Source organism: Hypanus sabinus, chromosome 7 (genome assembly GCF_030144855.1).
Source record: "Hypanus sabinus isolate sHypSab1 chromosome 7, sHypSab1.hap1, whole genome shotgun sequence".
Taxonomy (NCBI): domain Eukaryota; kingdom Metazoa; phylum Chordata; class Chondrichthyes; order Myliobatiformes; family Dasyatidae; genus Hypanus; species Hypanus sabinus.
The window spans coordinates 62,976,252-62,992,984 of NC_082712.1; the positions used below are offsets into that span (position 1 = coordinate 62,976,252).

At 40.8% G+C, this 16,733-nt stretch overlaps 1 protein-coding gene across 1 annotated transcript in view; it reads left to right on the plus strand.

Moving 5' to 3' along the window:
* Window positions 1-16,733, plus strand: part of ecpas (Ecm29 proteasome adaptor and scaffold) — a 155,506-nt gene that overhangs the window by 121,687 nt on the left and 17,086 nt on the right. The window contains exons 38-41 of the mRNA XM_059974826.1: window positions 659-725; window positions 1,176-1,267; window positions 9,133-9,199; window positions 11,033-11,224. Of these exons, the coding sequence (XP_059830809.1) occupies window positions 659-725; window positions 1,176-1,267; window positions 9,133-9,199; window positions 11,033-11,224 (418 nt within the window). The remainder of the gene's footprint in view (window positions 1-658; window positions 726-1,175; window positions 1,268-9,132; window positions 9,200-11,032; window positions 11,225-16,733) is intronic.

A 16,733-nucleotide genomic window follows, 5' to 3' on the forward strand; every position in this document is an offset into this window, starting at 1 on the left:
ATTTCCCCCTCAGCCCCAATCTCTTACCTTCTCCCCTTCTTGCCCTGACTAATAAAAAATTTATCAACCTGTGCCTTAAATATACCCAATGACTTGGCCTCCATAGCTGCCTCTGGCATTGAATTCCACCGATTGACCACTCTCTGGCTAACGAAGTTCCTCCATTCTAAATGGACATCCCTTTATTCTGAGGCTGTGTCCTCTGGTCTTGGATTCCCCCACCATAGGAAGCATCCTCCCCACATCTACTCTATCAAGGCTTTTCCACATTCAGTAGGTTTCAATAAGATCCCCCCCTCATTCTTCTGAATTCTAGTGAATACAGGCCCATTGCCATCAAGTGCTCTTCATATAAGCCTTTCAATCCCAGAATCATTTTCTTGAACCTCCTTTGAACTCTCTCCGATGTCAGCACATCCTTTCTTAGGTAAGGAGCCCAAAACTGCTCACAATACTTTCAAGTGAGGCCTCACCAATGTTTTATAAAGCCTCAACAATTACATCCTTGCTTTCTAAGATGCAAAAGGTAGATCTACTAATGGGTATCCTACAGATAACTTGAGGCATAAGCTGCATCAAGCATGGTTATGCTACTACATTTATTAAAAGCAAATCAGAATATTAAACCTCTTGTTTAATATGATGTTGTGATTTACAGGGAGGCTGTGCCCATGTGGTGGTGTTTTTGACGACCAAATGTCCACAAGACTTAAATTCGTTTGCAAGTGAGTGTACAGAGTACTTGTTAATTGATACTTATACTTTTTCAGAAAAAGCTACAAAACCTTATCAATGTTTCATGTTAAATACGTTAAATTGTGCAGCTCCAAAAACATTCAGTCTATTTGTGCCTGTTCTAGCTCTTTGAAAGTGCTTTCCAGTTAATTCTGTTCACTGCTCTTTTGATCAAAGTCCTGACAGTTACTTTTCCATCAATGATTTCAGTTAGTTTTCTCAATTGAAAATTGCTGTTAAATTTGCATCCATTTGAATGTGAATGTCATTCCAAAATCAAGTGAGTACATCTTCATATTTTGTAAATATTGGTTTTAAATACTGAAGAGGTAACAATAGAGTTGAAAATATGCCCACAAAATGAACCAAATTTGCTAACTGACATGACAGTCCATCTGCAATGTGTAATTCTGTTGTAACATTGTTCTCATTTTTGACAGGTAAATTGTTGAGCGCTCTATTGACAGGTTTAAATGACCGTAATGCTACCATACGAAAAGCTTACGCTGTTGCAATCGGTCATTTGGTTCGGGTGAGTTACAAAATATGACATTATGTGATTTTAGTTAAGTAACTGGAAAATAAATGAAGAAACAGTGTTAGGAATAACATGAACTTTAGGCTGTAGGTAGTGGACCATGTAGAATATCTTCAGAAATTTCTCTGAATTCAGTAGTCTTGATCAATTATGGCATCTGTGAGATAAATGAGAAGACTTATTTTACTTTGTTTCAAACAAAACTTACTCCGAACCAACACTGCAATGCTTTTCTAAATCTAATTTTCTTCAAATCTCAATGCAAGAGTTCCAGGTTTGCTAAATTTGGATATTCAAACCAGTTTGGTAACATCCAGTATGACTTGGATGCTTTAGATGGGTTCAGTATGGATTCAGGCCAGTGTGGATGTGTCAGATTGTGAAGTCCAGGGCAAGAAGTAGAAAAATATTGCATATGATGCAGTGATGTAGATTTTGATCAGGAGGTCTTAGGCTTTGTTGTGAAGATAATGGTCTACCTTATATTTCACTGCAGTAGGAGAAGACATACCAATACTTCAGTGTGTTGTCATAAAATCACAGCAGCTATATAATTGTTGTATATTATTAGTGCTACATTAGTCATTCTCTCCCAGAGATCTCTATTTTGATTATCTAGTCACCTGGTCATAGTATGAGCATTATTGTACACCCAACAATAGAAATGAGCAAACAAGATGTCCCAATGTTAGCTGTTAGATGTTGGGCTTGTGTTTATTTAGTAAATCATAAATCATAAACACAGGAGTTTCTGCAGAGTAACACACACAAAATGCTGAAGGAACTCAGCAGGTCAGGCAGCATCTATGGAAAGAAAAAAGAAATGTTATTTTGGGCCAAGACCTTTTATCAGGACCCCTGATGAAGGATCTTGGCCCAAAATAACATTCCTTACCATTGATGCTGCTTGACCTGCTGAGTTCCTCCACTATTTTGTCTGTGTTTAGTAAAGATGCTTTGGTGTAGTTTAAGATTAGATAATGGATGTAACTCTAAGAGAGGAGATGGAAGAAATTAAGGTCTGTTACTAGGCAAATAACCTCTTCCTCAATGTCAGCAAGACAAAAGAGAAGGTAATTAACTGTAGGTGAGCTCTGACCGCTCATACCCTTCTTTGCATTGATGGCTCAGCAATGGAAATTGTCAGCAGTTTCATATCCTGGGAGTACACTCCTTGCACAACCTCTCATGGTCCTAGAACAATCAGGAATGCTCATCAGTGCCTCTACTTTCTGAGGAGGCTGAAGAGAGCTTGACTATGTGCATCCATACTCGCATCCTTCTACAGATGTCTAGTGGAGGGCGTCCAAACATACTGCATCACTGCACGGTATGGAGACTACACTGTGGTGGACAGAAAAGCTCTACAACGGGTAGTCAAAACTGCCCAACAGAACACTAGTATCAGCCTACCTGCTGTCAAGGATGTGTATACAAAAATTACTGAAAAGGGCCAGTAACATCATGAAGGATTGCACCTATCCCGCTCATGGAATGTTTGTTCCAGTCCCATCAGGGAAGAGGCTACCAGGACCACCAGCTCAAGAACAGTTATTTCTCCAAGCAGTTAGCTAATCAACACCTCTACCACTAATCCTCTCCTCCACACCTCCCTCCCTCACCCCCGTACCACTGCTACTTTCCTGTCAGTCACCTCATGTACAGAACTCCTATGCCTAGCATCACTTTATGGACATTCGATTCTTCTTCCCATCCTCAATGTACTTGTATTCATTGTGTCTTTTGTGCTTCGTTGCATCCGGAGTAACAAATATTTCATTCTCCTTTACACTGGTGTACTAGAAATGGCATTAAGCAATCTTGAATTGATATGAATAGTGAGAATTTCAGTGAGTGATGATCATGGATAAGAGCGAGAAACTAAAGAAGGAAACCTTACAGAAAACTGTTCAAAATGTCATCCAATGAGGAAAAAATTACTGAAGAACTAGGCAGTAAATTTCTACAGAAGGATTGAAACCCAATTTCCCTCAGGATCAATAAAGTATGTCTGTCTGTTCTGTAAGGTACTTTATTTTAAAAAGATACACTGGCTCAAAGAGGAAAATAATCACTTTATGCAAAGAATTATAGCCACTTATCCTACTGTTTATATCTTAGGATTACCATTGACCAGAAACTGAACTGCAGTAGTCATATACACAGTGTGTCTACAAGGGCAGAGCAGAGTCAGTAACTCATCTCCTAAATGCCCAATGTATTGCAGCAAGTCACCAAGACTCTTAGCACCATCCAAACACCACAACATCTACCAGCTAGAAGGTCAAGTGCAGGAAATACATGGGACACCACTACTGAAAGTTGTCCTCCAAGCTACCAGACTTGGAAATACATCACCGCCCTTCATCATCTTTGGGTCAGACTCCTGGACCCCCCTCTCTAACAGCATTATGAATATATGTACACTTAAAGAAGGCCCATTACCTCCACCTACTCAAAGGGCAATGAAGGATGGGCAGTTAAATGCTGACTCCACTTCCAAAGCCCAGATCCCTTGAATGAATTAAAAATCACGTCGTATTTCAAGCAACACACACAAAATGCTGGTAGAACGCAGCGGGTCAGGCAGCATCTATAGGAAGAAGCACTGTCGACGTTTCAGACCGAGACCCTTCGTCAGGACTAACTGAAAGAAAAGATAGTAAGAGATTTGAGAGGGGGAGGGGGAGATCCGAAATGAAAGAAGGGGGAGAGATGAAGCTAAGAGCTTGAAAGTTGATTGGCAAAAGGGATACACAGCTGGAGAAGGGAAAGGACCATGGGACGGGAGGCCTCGGGAGAAAGAAAGGGGGAGGGGAGCACCAGAAGGAGATGGAGAGCAGGCAAGGAGTGATTGTGAAAGGGGCAGAGAGTGGGAAAAAAGGGGGAGTAATAAATAAATAAGGGATGGGATAAGAAGGGGAGGAGGGGCATTGACAGAAGTTAATGTTCATGCCATCAGGTTGGAGGCTGCCCAGATGGTATATAAGGTGTTGTTCCTCCAACCTGAGTGTGGCTTCATCTTGACAGTTAGAGGAGGCCATGGATCGACATATCAGAATGGGAATGAGACGTGGTATTAAAATGTGTGGCCATTGGGAGATCCTGCTTTCTCTGACGGACCGAGCATAGGTGTTCAGCGAAAAGGTCTCCCAGTCTGCGTCGGGTCTCACCAATATATAAAAGGACATAACGGGAACACCGGACGCAGAATACCACACCAGCCGACTCACAAGTGAAGTGTTGCCTCACTTGGAAGGACTGTCTGCAGCCCTGAATGGTGGTGAGGGAGGAAGTGTAAGGGCAGGTGTAGCACTTGTTCTGCTTACAATTGGATAAGTGCCAGGAGGGAGATCGGTGGGAAGGGGGGGACAAGGGAGTCACATAGGGAGTGATCCCTGCAAAAGCAGAAAGAGAGGGGAGGGGAAAGATGTGCTTGGTAGTGGGATCCCGTTGGAGGTGGCAGAAGTTACGGAGAATTATATTTTGGACCTGGAAGCTGGTGGGGTGGTAGGTGAGGACAAGGGGAACCCGAGTAGGGTGGCTGGAGGATGGGGTGAGAGCAGATGTGCAGGAAATGGGAGAGATGCATTTGAGAGCAGAATTGGAGGAAGGGAGGCCCCTTTGTTTGGAAAAGGAAGACATCTCCTTTGTCCTGGAATGAAAAGCCTCATCCTAAGAGCAGATGCAGTGGAGACAGAGGAATTGCGAGAAGTGGATGGCATTTTTGCAAGAGATAGTGTGGGAAGAGGAATAGTCCAGATAGCTGTGAAAGTCTGTAAACTTATAATAGATATCAGTAGGTAAGCCATCTCCAGAGATGGAGACAGAAAGCTCAAGAAAGGGGAGGGAGGTGTCGGAAGTGGACCAGGTAAATTTGAGGTCGCAGTGAAAGTTGGAGGCAAAGTTAATGAAGTCAATGAGCTCAGCATGCGTGCAGGAGGCAGCACCAAGGCAGTCATCAATGTAGTGAAAGAAAAGTGGGGGGTGGATTCCAGTATAGGCTTGGAACATGGACTGCTCCACAAAGCCAACAAAAAGGCAGGCATAGCTGGGACCCATGGCTACAACTTTGGTTGGAGGAATTGGGAGGAGCCAAAGGAGAAATTATTGAAAGTAAGGACCAATTCCGCTAGACAGAGGAGAGTGGTGGTAGAGGGGAACTGGTTAGGTCTGGAATCCAAAAGGAAGCAGAGAGTTTTGAGACTTTACTTGTGGGGGATGGAGTTATATAGGGACTGGACATCCATGGTGAAAGTAAGGCGGTGGGGGCCAGGGAAGTTAAAATCATTGAAAAAATTCAAAGTGTGAGAAGTGTCATGAACATAGGTGGGAAGAGATTGAACAAGGGGGGGATAAAACAGTGTCAAGGTATGCAGAAATGAGTTTGGTGGGGCAGGAGCAAGCTGAGATAATAGGTCTACCTGGATAGGCAGGTTTGTGGATCTTGGGTAGGAGGTAGAAACGGGAAGTGCAGGGTGTGGGAACTATGAGGTTGGTGGCAATGGGTGGGAGACAATGGCCTGGTGCTCCTTGGTAGTGTCATGATCAAGGGGTAAGTAAGAGGAGGTATCAGCGAGTTGTCACTGTGCCTGGGCCAGGTAGAAGTCAGTACGCCTGACTACAACAGCACCCCCCTTAACAGCGGGTTTTATAGTAAGGCTGGGATTGGTGCAGAGGGAGTGGAGAGCAGAGTGTTCGGAAGGAGTGAGGTTGGAATTGGAACAAGGTGTGGTGAAGTCGAGATGGTTGATGTCCTGTTGGCAGTTAGCAGTAAAGAGATCCAGAGCAGGCAGAAGACCAGAGTGGGGTGTCCATGAAGAGGAGGAGGGTTTAAGATGGGAGAAGGGGTCATCAGTCGGGGTGGGAGAGTCCTTGCTGAAAAAATAGGCTCAAAGATGGAGCCAGCGGAAGAGGAGTTCAGCATCATGGCGTACATGGAACTTGCTGAGGTGTGAGCAAAGGGGGACAAAGGTAAAGCCCTTACTGAGGACAGAGTGCTCTGCCTCAGAGAGTTGAAGGTCGGAGGGGATGGTAAAGACCCAGCACGAATGAGAGATGGGATCAGAGGGGGAAGGGAGGTTGGTAGTGTCAGTGGAGAGGGAAGTGTTGGGGTGAGAGGAAGATGGAGCCTCTGAGGGCCCAGGAGCTGACAATGGGATCTGAGGGAGAGGGGATTGCAGAGTGATGGTGGGGAAGGGGAGACGGGAGTCACAATCGCAGCATGTGAAGACCTGGCCTGGAGATCAAGGCTGGAGTCGCAGTTGGAGGCCGCGCAATCACTTTGAATGTGTCCATAGTCATTGGAACCCTCGTTGATGCTGCTGGAGTCCGGGTTTTGAATATGCCCGAGGTTGGTGACGCGGCTGAGATCGATGGCTAGTGGCGGAGCCGGCAGGCTCTGGGGTCTGCAGATGGAAGGTCTTGCGATACTTACAGGATGTGACAAAGTCAAAGAAACAGCAATTGCACGCATGGATCTGACAGAGGATGAAATAATGGGCCAGTCCATTACAAACGGCGAAGAAAGTGTCCTGGAGGCGTGGAAGGGATTTGGATAGGGATGCCAGGTACCTTCTCATGGCAGAGAGTGTCACCCTCAGAGCTCAAAGGGAGAAACATCGGGAGGCGGAGTCAATTAAATGTGAGTACCTGAGATCCTCAGAAGGTCCAAATTGAGGAGCTTGAAAACGAATCCTGAAGCCAATTGGAGTAAGTTGGCAGCGGAGACACATTCCAAGGAAGGATATATAGCTGTAATAGGGTGTCTGGGTCAAAATGGATTGAAAAGTTGAAGGGCCAAAGAAATTGTAGATGGGGAGCAGTGAGAGAGGGTTTCACTGAACTCCCATCAAAGAGAAGATTTAAACTTCTTCAGTGTAGGCGTCACTGGGAGAGGCTTTGCAGTAGTGAACATCGTATTTCAAGTTTGCTAATGACACCTATATTGTCCACCGTATCAAAGGTGGTGATGAATTGGCATACAGGATAGAGATTGAGAATTTGGCTGAGAGGTGTCATAACAACAGGCTCTCACTCAATATCAGCAAGGGACCAAGGAGTTGATTGTAGACTTCAGGAGAGGGAAACCAGAGGTCCATGATCTGGTCTTCATCAGAAGTTTAGAGGCAAGGGTCAGTAACTTTAAGTTTCTGGGTGTCACTAACTTAGAGGACCTGTCCTGGACCCATATAAAGCAAAACATGACAACATCTCCACTTTCTTAGGAATATGTGGAGATTCAGCATGACATCAAAAACTTTAACAAGCTTCTATAGATCTATAGTGGAATGTTTATCGACTGACTGCTTTGTGACCTGTTATGGGAACACCAATGCCTTTCAATGGAAAATCCTACAAACGGTAATGGATTCAGCCCAGTACATCATAGGTAAAGTCCTCCCAATCATTGAGCATATCTACATGAAATGCTGTCATAGGAAAGCAGTATCCGTCATCAAAGATCCTCACCACCCAGGCCTTTCTCTTTTCTTGCTTCTGCCATCAGGTAGAAGGTACAAGAGCCTCGGGACTCGCACCACCAGGTTCAAGAACAGTTACTACCCCTCAACTCTTGAACAAAAGAGGATAACTATATTTATCTATTAAGATAGATGACCAATGTCCTCACTTTAAGAACTCTATCTTGTTATTTCATGCTCTTGTTATTTATTGCTGTATGGTTATATTTGCATTTGCACTTTTGTCTTCTGTGCTCTTGTTCTTTCATTGATCCTGTTTACAGTTACTGTTCAGTAAAAATCTCATTGTATGTGGTGACATATATGTAATCTGATAATAAATTTTACTTTGAACTTTGAGTCTCTGAGCTGAAATAATAGTGGCTCTAATTATTTCAGTGTCCATTTCTCTTGAATGGGCATTACTAAGGTTCTCGGGTTCTGATGAAATCTGCTTCGTGATTGAGTAATATGTGAATTTGGGTAACGTGTGAAATAAAAATCAGATCAGATCATAAATTGAAATTAATAAATTGAAATTGAATCAGAGCAGAGTTAGTGATCAGAAAGGCAGATGGGAGATAACTTTAAGATGAATTACTATTTCCTTTTTAACTTTCTTTCATGTGATAACAAAACAGAACAGACTACTGCAGGCATTCGGAGTGTGTTGAGATTTCAGTCCAGTAGAGTTCAACTTGTTCTTCATGATGATTAGGATACCCTTGAAATACTACGTGTATAATGCACAATTTTTTGGAAGAAACCTGAAGTGTCCCCTTGAGAATAACTTCCTTGTTTACAAGAATGAGTTATTCAGAAAGGCTTTAGGATTAGTCAGCTACCCTTAGGTTTTGTACATTTTTGGGGTACTATGACATGGTTGTGCTCAGGATCGGTTTTGGAATATCAGAGGTCATAAGAAGCTCCATAAAGCCCCAGAATAAATGTTCATGGACTGTACTTCTCTTCCTTGACAATGGTTGACCTATTGAATTAGATTTCACCTCACGTAGTAAATGTAGTCACTGCATGAATGAGATTCTGTTGGACCACTTCCGAGGGCAAAGCAGCCCTACTTAAAATGCCATGTGGCTTTTGAGCATTAATTTTGCCACTGGAAGCCAGTTACGTTCACAGAAGACAAAGGTCGAAAATTTCCTCAATTGTTCCTCCCTCTCCCAAAATCAAACTGTAAGTAGAATAATGCTCTTGTATATGTTGTCTGCCGCTAGAGATACCATGACTGGTATGCCAATGATGATAAGAAACTGGTGCAGCAGCAATATTCTGAGCTTTCTGTAGGGAGGATTCAATGGAATACATAATTCATGTTTTGCATATATTGATGTGCAAGGTAAATATCTAATGATACAAGACTCAAATATTGTCTTACAGACAGCACGGTCCAGCAGCTCAGAAAAATTATTTCAAAAACTCAACATGTGGTACCTTGAGAAAGATGGTAAGTACATTTACATGTTATGTCCTATCCACTTTGTTTTAGTGTCAGCTATGGCTTTAGAAGTATCCCACAGTTGAGTAGAACCCACAGTGAGTAAAAGTCTGTCCTAAAGGCCCACATTAGAAAAGCCTGCATTGACACACTCTGGTGAGTTTTCAGAAGTGCCATCCTTTGGATGAGATGTTGACACCCTGTTAAATGGACAAAAAAGGTCCATCACACTATATCATGAAGAAAAAGGGTGTTATCGTAATGTCCTATCTCAAATTTCAATAGATCTACAGCATATATAACTAATATTACCAAAGGAGATTAGAGAGGTTAAAAAAAACCAAGAAAGACAAATGCAAATTCTTTTGAGAACATGACTACAAATTCTTTTTAAAGAACTTGGTTGAAGAGTACTTGAAATTCTGTTTCTGGCACTGGGTTCCTCTGCATCAGTTTTTCATCCATTAATTCCTCTCATTCAGAAATCCCATTAAAGTAGGTTGCATTCCTTTCGGCAGAAGTTCCATGTGATCTATGGTTAATTGTAAACACCTGATTAACCTTCATAATCATTCTATTTCATAATTGGAACTGTCCCAGTGGCAATTATTATTGCTTTTATCTTGGAAAGACCTCTGCTGTAAAACAAAATTACTTTGTAAACTGGGTTTCCCCAATATTTAGAGGGGACTTGGACATATAATCTAACTGATACAATATCAACTTCTTCAGTTGACTGCAGAAGTTGCTTAATGGTTTGATATTTATCAGTAGTGTAAATGGACAATCTGGTTGAATGTTTTTGGCTTTCCACTGGCAAGATTGAATCTTTCCTAACATGGTTCGGCTTCATCAATAAACAATTGAATGAGAACAAGAGTTGAGACATTCCCTTCTGTATCTACTGGGGTATTCAATAATATCATGGCTGATTTGATCTCCTCTTCCTTCTTCCTGACTCCTATAGCCCTCAAGTCTGGAAATCTAATGATCTCAGTCTTGAATATAGCTAATGATTCCACATCTACACCTTACTGGAGTAGAGAACAAATTCTTTTATATCACCATCATTACCATGAGCCTTATCTTGTACATCAACATGGTACCTTACTGAATGATTCTAGATATCCAAGTACACTACACCTAAAGTTCTAAAGGATTGGTCTGTAGATTTCCAAATCTTATTCCTGGAATGGGGGAGTTACCCCCCACCCCCAAAGGTCAATGGGTGAAACTTGGTCTATACACACTGGAATTTAGAAAAATGAGAAGTGATCACATTGAGGACAGACAATGTAATCGACAAGTAGCTGCTGCTTCTCAGAGAGTGCAGAACTAAAAAGTATAGTCTTAGGAGCACATTTAGAAGTAATGTGACAAATTCCTTCCGATTGCTGGTTGTGGACCTTTAAAATTACCATCTTTAAAATCTACCTTGGAATGCTGTAGAAAGAGTGAACATGTGTTTAAAAATTCCAAAGGACACAAAGCTTAGAAATGTGTTACATTCCCTTCTGGGTAGAGGTAGGAGATGCCACCTAGCATCCTGAAGATGGATCTAATGACATCCTTGTCATTTCATTTATTTTGAGTTATCCCTTTGATCCAATATGTTTCACCAAAATAAATGAATTGAACATGTCTATTTTTAACCTGGGAGCTGTCATAAAAATTGATCATTTGAAAGTGGAATTTATCTCAGTATTCAAAGAGCATGAAACATTTGGGAGTTTTCCATACTGTGTTTGTATCTTATTTGCTAAATAAACCTCACGGCCTATTTAACTGGTTTATTTAACTGGTCTATTTAAAAGGAAATTAGTTTGCCTTTTAATTTTTCAGAGCCCGTCTATCAGTCAGCTTGTGTACTAACTGTAAGTGCCATTGGGCGGCACAGCCCTGATATAATCAAGCAACATGCAGCCCTGGCCTTACCCCTCACATTTCTTGGAATGCATGAAATCCCAGGTGAAGATAAGGGGGAAAACAGCGACTCTGAGCTGTGGATGGAAGTATGGCAGGAGAACGTACCTGGTAGGTAAAAATGTTACCTCTGCAGGTTTAAAACTGTTTAAACTATAGAAAATTTAACAGTGGTCAAATTTAGTAATTGAATAATTACCTCAATCAAGGCCTACAGGAATGGTATCCTTTCTCATAAAACAGATTTTATTTTTCTCACTCTAATCATAATCATTATTGCACTTTCAAATGCTTGTTCATACTTACTCCTTTTTCTTCACTGGAATCACAATTCTTATTTATTAACAAAAAATGGAAGCCAGTTTAATAAATGAATATTGGAAACTCCAAAATTATTCATAGGAAATAGTTGTGGCTGAACTCACTAGGGGATCGGCTATTCTCGATTGAGTGTTGTGCAATGAACTGGATTTGATTAGGGAGTTTAAGGTAAAGGAACCCTTAGGAGGCAATGATTATAACATGATAGAATTCACCCTGCAATTTGAGAAGAAGCTAAATTCAGATGTATCAATATTACAGTGGAGTAAAGGAAATTACGGAGGCATGAGAGAGGTGCTCGCCAAAGTTAATAGAAAGGGGATACGAGCTGGGATGACAGCAGAGCATCAATGGCTGGAGTTTCTGGGAATAATTCGGAAGCCACAGGATAGATATGTGCCAAAATAAGAGATATTCTAAAGGCAGGATGACTCAACCGTGACTAACAAGCAAAGTCAAAGCCAACGTAAAAGCAAAAGAGAGGGCATATAATAGAGCAAAGATTAGTGTGAAGTTAGAGGATTGGAAAACTTTTTAAAAACAACAGATGGTAACTAAATAACATGGGGAGGGGTGGAGGGAGATGAAACATGAATGTAAGCTAGCCAACAATATCAAAGAGGATACCAAAAGTTTTTCAGATATATAAAGAGTAAAAGAGAGGCGAGAGTAGATATCAGACTGCTGGAAAATGGCACTGGAGCAGTAGTAATGGGGGACAAGGAAATGGTGGATAAACTGAATAAGTATTTTGTATCAGTCTTCACTGTGGAAGGCACAAGCGGTATGCCAGAAGTTCAAGAGTGCCAAGAGCAGAAGTGAGTGCTGTTGCCACAGAGGGGTGCTTAGGAAGCTGAAAGATCTACAAGTAGATAAATCATCTGTACCAGATGGATTACACCTCAGGGTACTGAAGAGATTGTGGAGGCATTAATAATGAACTTTCAAGAATCACTAGATTCCTGGATGGTAGCAATTCAAACAGTTTGTGGTTGGGCTGACTTGGGTCCCCAATAATCCTTCCGGCTATTTTTACACACTTGTTTTTGTAAGTGTCTTGAATAGTGGCAAGTCCACATCTACAGATGGGCTGTCCACACCAGTCTCTGCGGAGTCCTGCGATTGAGGCAAGTACAGTTCCCATACCAGGTAGTGATGCAGCCAGTCAGGGTGCTCTCATTTGTGCCCCTATAGAAAGGCCTTGTCAAAGGCAGGTCGTGCCTTACAAGCCTGATTGAATTTTTTGAGGATATGACTGAACACATTGATGCAGGTAGAGCAGTAGGTGTAGTGTATATGGATTTCAGCAAGGCATTTGATGAGGTACCCCATGCAAGGCTAATTGAGAAAGTAAGGAGGGCGTGGGATCGAAGGGGACCTTACTTTGTTGATCCAGAATTGAGTAGCCCACAGAAGGCAAAGAGTGGTTGTAGACGGATCATATTCTGCATGGATGTCGGTGACCAGTGGTGTGCCTCAGGGATCTGTTCTGGGAACCCTACTCTTCGTGATTTTTATAAATAACTTGGATGAGGTAGTGGAGGGATGGGTTAGTAAATTTACTGATGACACAAAGGTTGGCGGTGTGTGGATAGTGTGGAGGGCTGTCAGAGGTTACAGCGGGACAGTGATAGAATGCAAAACTGGGCTGAGAAGTGGCAGATGGAGTTCAACCCAGATAAGTGTGAGGTGGTTCATTTTGGTAGGACAAGTATGATGGCAGAATATAGTAATAATGGTAGAAGGCTTACAGTCCATTGGCCTTCATCAATCATGAAATTGAATTTAGGAGCCGAGAGGTAATGTTGCAGCTATATAGGACCCTGGCCAGACCCCACTTGGAGTACAGGTAGTCCCTGAGTTATGAACATCTGACGTACAGACAACTCATACTTATGAACCGCGAAAGGAAAACGCCGTCCGCCATTTTAAGTTGTTGCCGTTGACACTGTGTTGAGTGTTTAACTTTGTATTTGGCTTAAACTTTTCTTAGTAAGATTCACCCTGACCCCACCCACTCCATTCCAGTCGGTTGATAGCACACTGAGATCAGCGCCGGGGTTCCCGAGTTCAATCCAGTGACAGACCGCTCCCGTGCCGGGCTAATATTAATCCAGTGACTCCCATGCCATCTGTTCCGGGTTGATATCAAGCTCGTAACTCAACCTCGTAAAAAAAAACACTGCCACCTCCAGTTTAAATTCCCACGTGGAATATTGTGGATGATCAAATACCCAAACTCAGCACAGCCCCCACTTGTCCCATTTAACCTGTCTCAGTGCGGTGGTCCTTAGGACCCAGCGGACCTCGGGAGCCAGTGGAGCTCGGGACCCACTGCCCACAGTGTTTCTGTTCCATTGACGGGAAGCGATCGCGATTGAAGATAAAATGGAAATAATAAAGCTTTTGGAAAGAGGTGAAATGCCATTGGTCATTGGAAAAGCGTTAGGCTACAGTCGGTCAACGATCGGAACAATTTTAAAGGATAACAGTTAAAGTGAGAATAATGGAGCATGTGAAAGACCTTGCCCCGATGAAAGCTACAATTACTACAAAGCAACGCAGTTCGTTTAATTATTGGAATACATATGGTTCTTAAGTGTTTTATATGCATAGAAAGGTAAAATAGATACTATATACTAAGACAAACATTTGCCGAACTGATGCTAAATAATACCAATGTACTCGTTCCGACTTACATACAAATCCGACTTAAAGACGGACTCAGGGGGGTGGAGTTTCAAGATGGCGACGTAAACATCTGCCTTTAGGCGCTCTTCATTTTTTCAACTATAATCACCTCTTAATTAAATCTTTTCGAATTTAATCACATGGGTTGATACTTTTGATTAACTTTTTCTTCCTAAAATAATATTTGATCTAATCTCGACAAACTTAAAATGGCTACAAGCAAGAAATTGTCTAAGGAACCTGTATCCATCGACGCAATCTCTACTCTTTTGGACGCTAAACTGGATATTAAACTTTCGAGTCTGGAAGGCAGATTGGATGGTAGATTGGGAAGCAGACTGACAAGTTTGGAAAATAAACTTACCAGGAAAATATCCGAACTTGAAGAAGCTGATAGATCGCTTGAAATTAAACTTCAATCGCAGGCATCGGACATTCAGCGGCATGAAGATAAGATCGCGACTCTTGAAAAATCCATTTGTGAAAAAGTACGTACAATTGAAGCGTTGGAGAAGAAGGTAGAGTCGAATGCTAAAACTATGGATCAGTATAAGTTTAAAATTACTGATCTCGAAAATCGATCTCGTAGACAGAATTTGCGTATCATCGGGTTTCCCGAAAAAGTTGAGTCCGGTGATTTAACTGAATTTTTCTCTAAATTACTATGGGAAACTTTCAGTGCTGAAGGTTTGCAATCCAAACCTGTTATCGATCGTGTTCACAGAGTTGCGAGATTTTCGGCTCTGTCTGATAAACCACGAGCGGTGATTGTTCGCCTTCATTATCCTCGGGAGAAAGAGCTTTTAATTCGATTAGCTTGTAAAAAAGGCATGATTTCTTATAACACCAATTCATTCCGAATTGTTGAAGATTATTCTTATGATGTAATGAGATCAAGAATCGCTTTTAAACCAGTGATGGCAGAGATTTATTCGATTGGCCTTAAACAAGCTTTAATGTATTCAGCGAAGCTCAGAATTACGTTAAACGACAACAGTCAGCAATTTTTCAAAACACCGGAAGAAGCGAAGAAATTTGTTGAAGAATATAGATCTTCTAGTGCAACTTGAACTATGTGTCATGTTGAAGATTCCTCGGAGAGAGGGTGCCATCTCATTTTAAGTAACCTACGAAGTTGGGTTATAACTTTCTATCCCGTTCTACGGGTCTGGCTTTTATTTTTCACTATTATCACTGTTTTATGGATGCTTTCTTAACTTTCACAATATTTTTTTTATTTTTTCTGTTTCGGATATATACATCTATATCTTGTAATAATGATTTATTTTTTTTTCAAGATGTCGTTTCTTCTTCCCATAAGACTCTGCTTTTTATAAACATTTATTTGTTTGCCTGTACTTAGAAATGGGACGAATGTTTTGAATTTTTTTAGTTTTTTTTATATATATTGTAGTGTTTATTGAATCTTTTTTGATACTATTTTGGTATTTTTTTTATTATTAAACTTTTTTAATAGATTGTTGAATCTACATTTATATTTTGTAAGATGGCTTTTTCAAAATGTCGTTTCTTCTTCCCATAAGTCTTTGCTTTTGAAACGTCATCTTTCTTCCATTTATATATGAAATTTTTTTAAAGGTATATTACACTCTTAAATTTTAATGTTTATTTTTTTTGTTAAAGATTGTTTGTTTTATTATATTAGTTTTCTCATTCTGATTGACATATATTTTCTTTTTGCAGCCCTATATTTAAATATGGGTGTTACATAGTTTTTTTTAAAAGCTTTTTATGGAGCTGCCATCTTGAAATGGGGGTAAGGTTAGTGTTAGATTATGCGCTTGCCGCTTGGCTTTTCTTCGAAGGGTGGGGGGAGGGGGTGGGGATCTTTTTTCACGCTTTTGCGTTTTTTTTCTGCTTTTAGTTTATGGGCCAACTTTAAATTATTAATATTGTTGAGGTGTCATGTTCTCCGGTTGCTCCTGAATCTATTTTCCTTTTTCCTAAATTATGGGTTATGTGTCTTTTTAACCTATTATGATATACACAACTAATATTGGCATGATGGATAAATCTATTAATTTTATCTCTTGGAATACTAATGGTTTAAATCATCCGATTAAACGTAAAAAAATATTTAAGGTATTCCATAGATTGAACGCTAATATTATTTTTGTACAGGAAACCCATATTAGGAGGGAGGATAATCAACGTTTTTTTAGGTTCTGGAAGGATCAACAATTTCATTCGAATTGTACCGCTAAAATTAGGGGTGTGTCTATTTTTATAGACCCCTCAATTTTGTTTACACATCACGAAATTATTTCTGATCCACAGGGCAGATTTTTGTTGATAACTGGTTCACTTTTCAATCAGAAAGTGGTTCTAGTTAATATTTATGCCCCAAATTTTGACTGCCCTGAATTTTTTAAACGTTTATTTACTTCCCTTCCTAATCTGAATGAATATATGTTGATAATGGGTGGAGATTTTAATTGTTGTTTGAATCCTTTGATGGATAGATCTAAACCTATTCGAACTCTTCCGAATAGATCAGCCTTACTTATTAATTCTTTTATGGTTGATTCGGGAATTACAGAAATATGGCGGTTTTTGAACCCTAAAGATAAAGAATTTTCATTTTTTT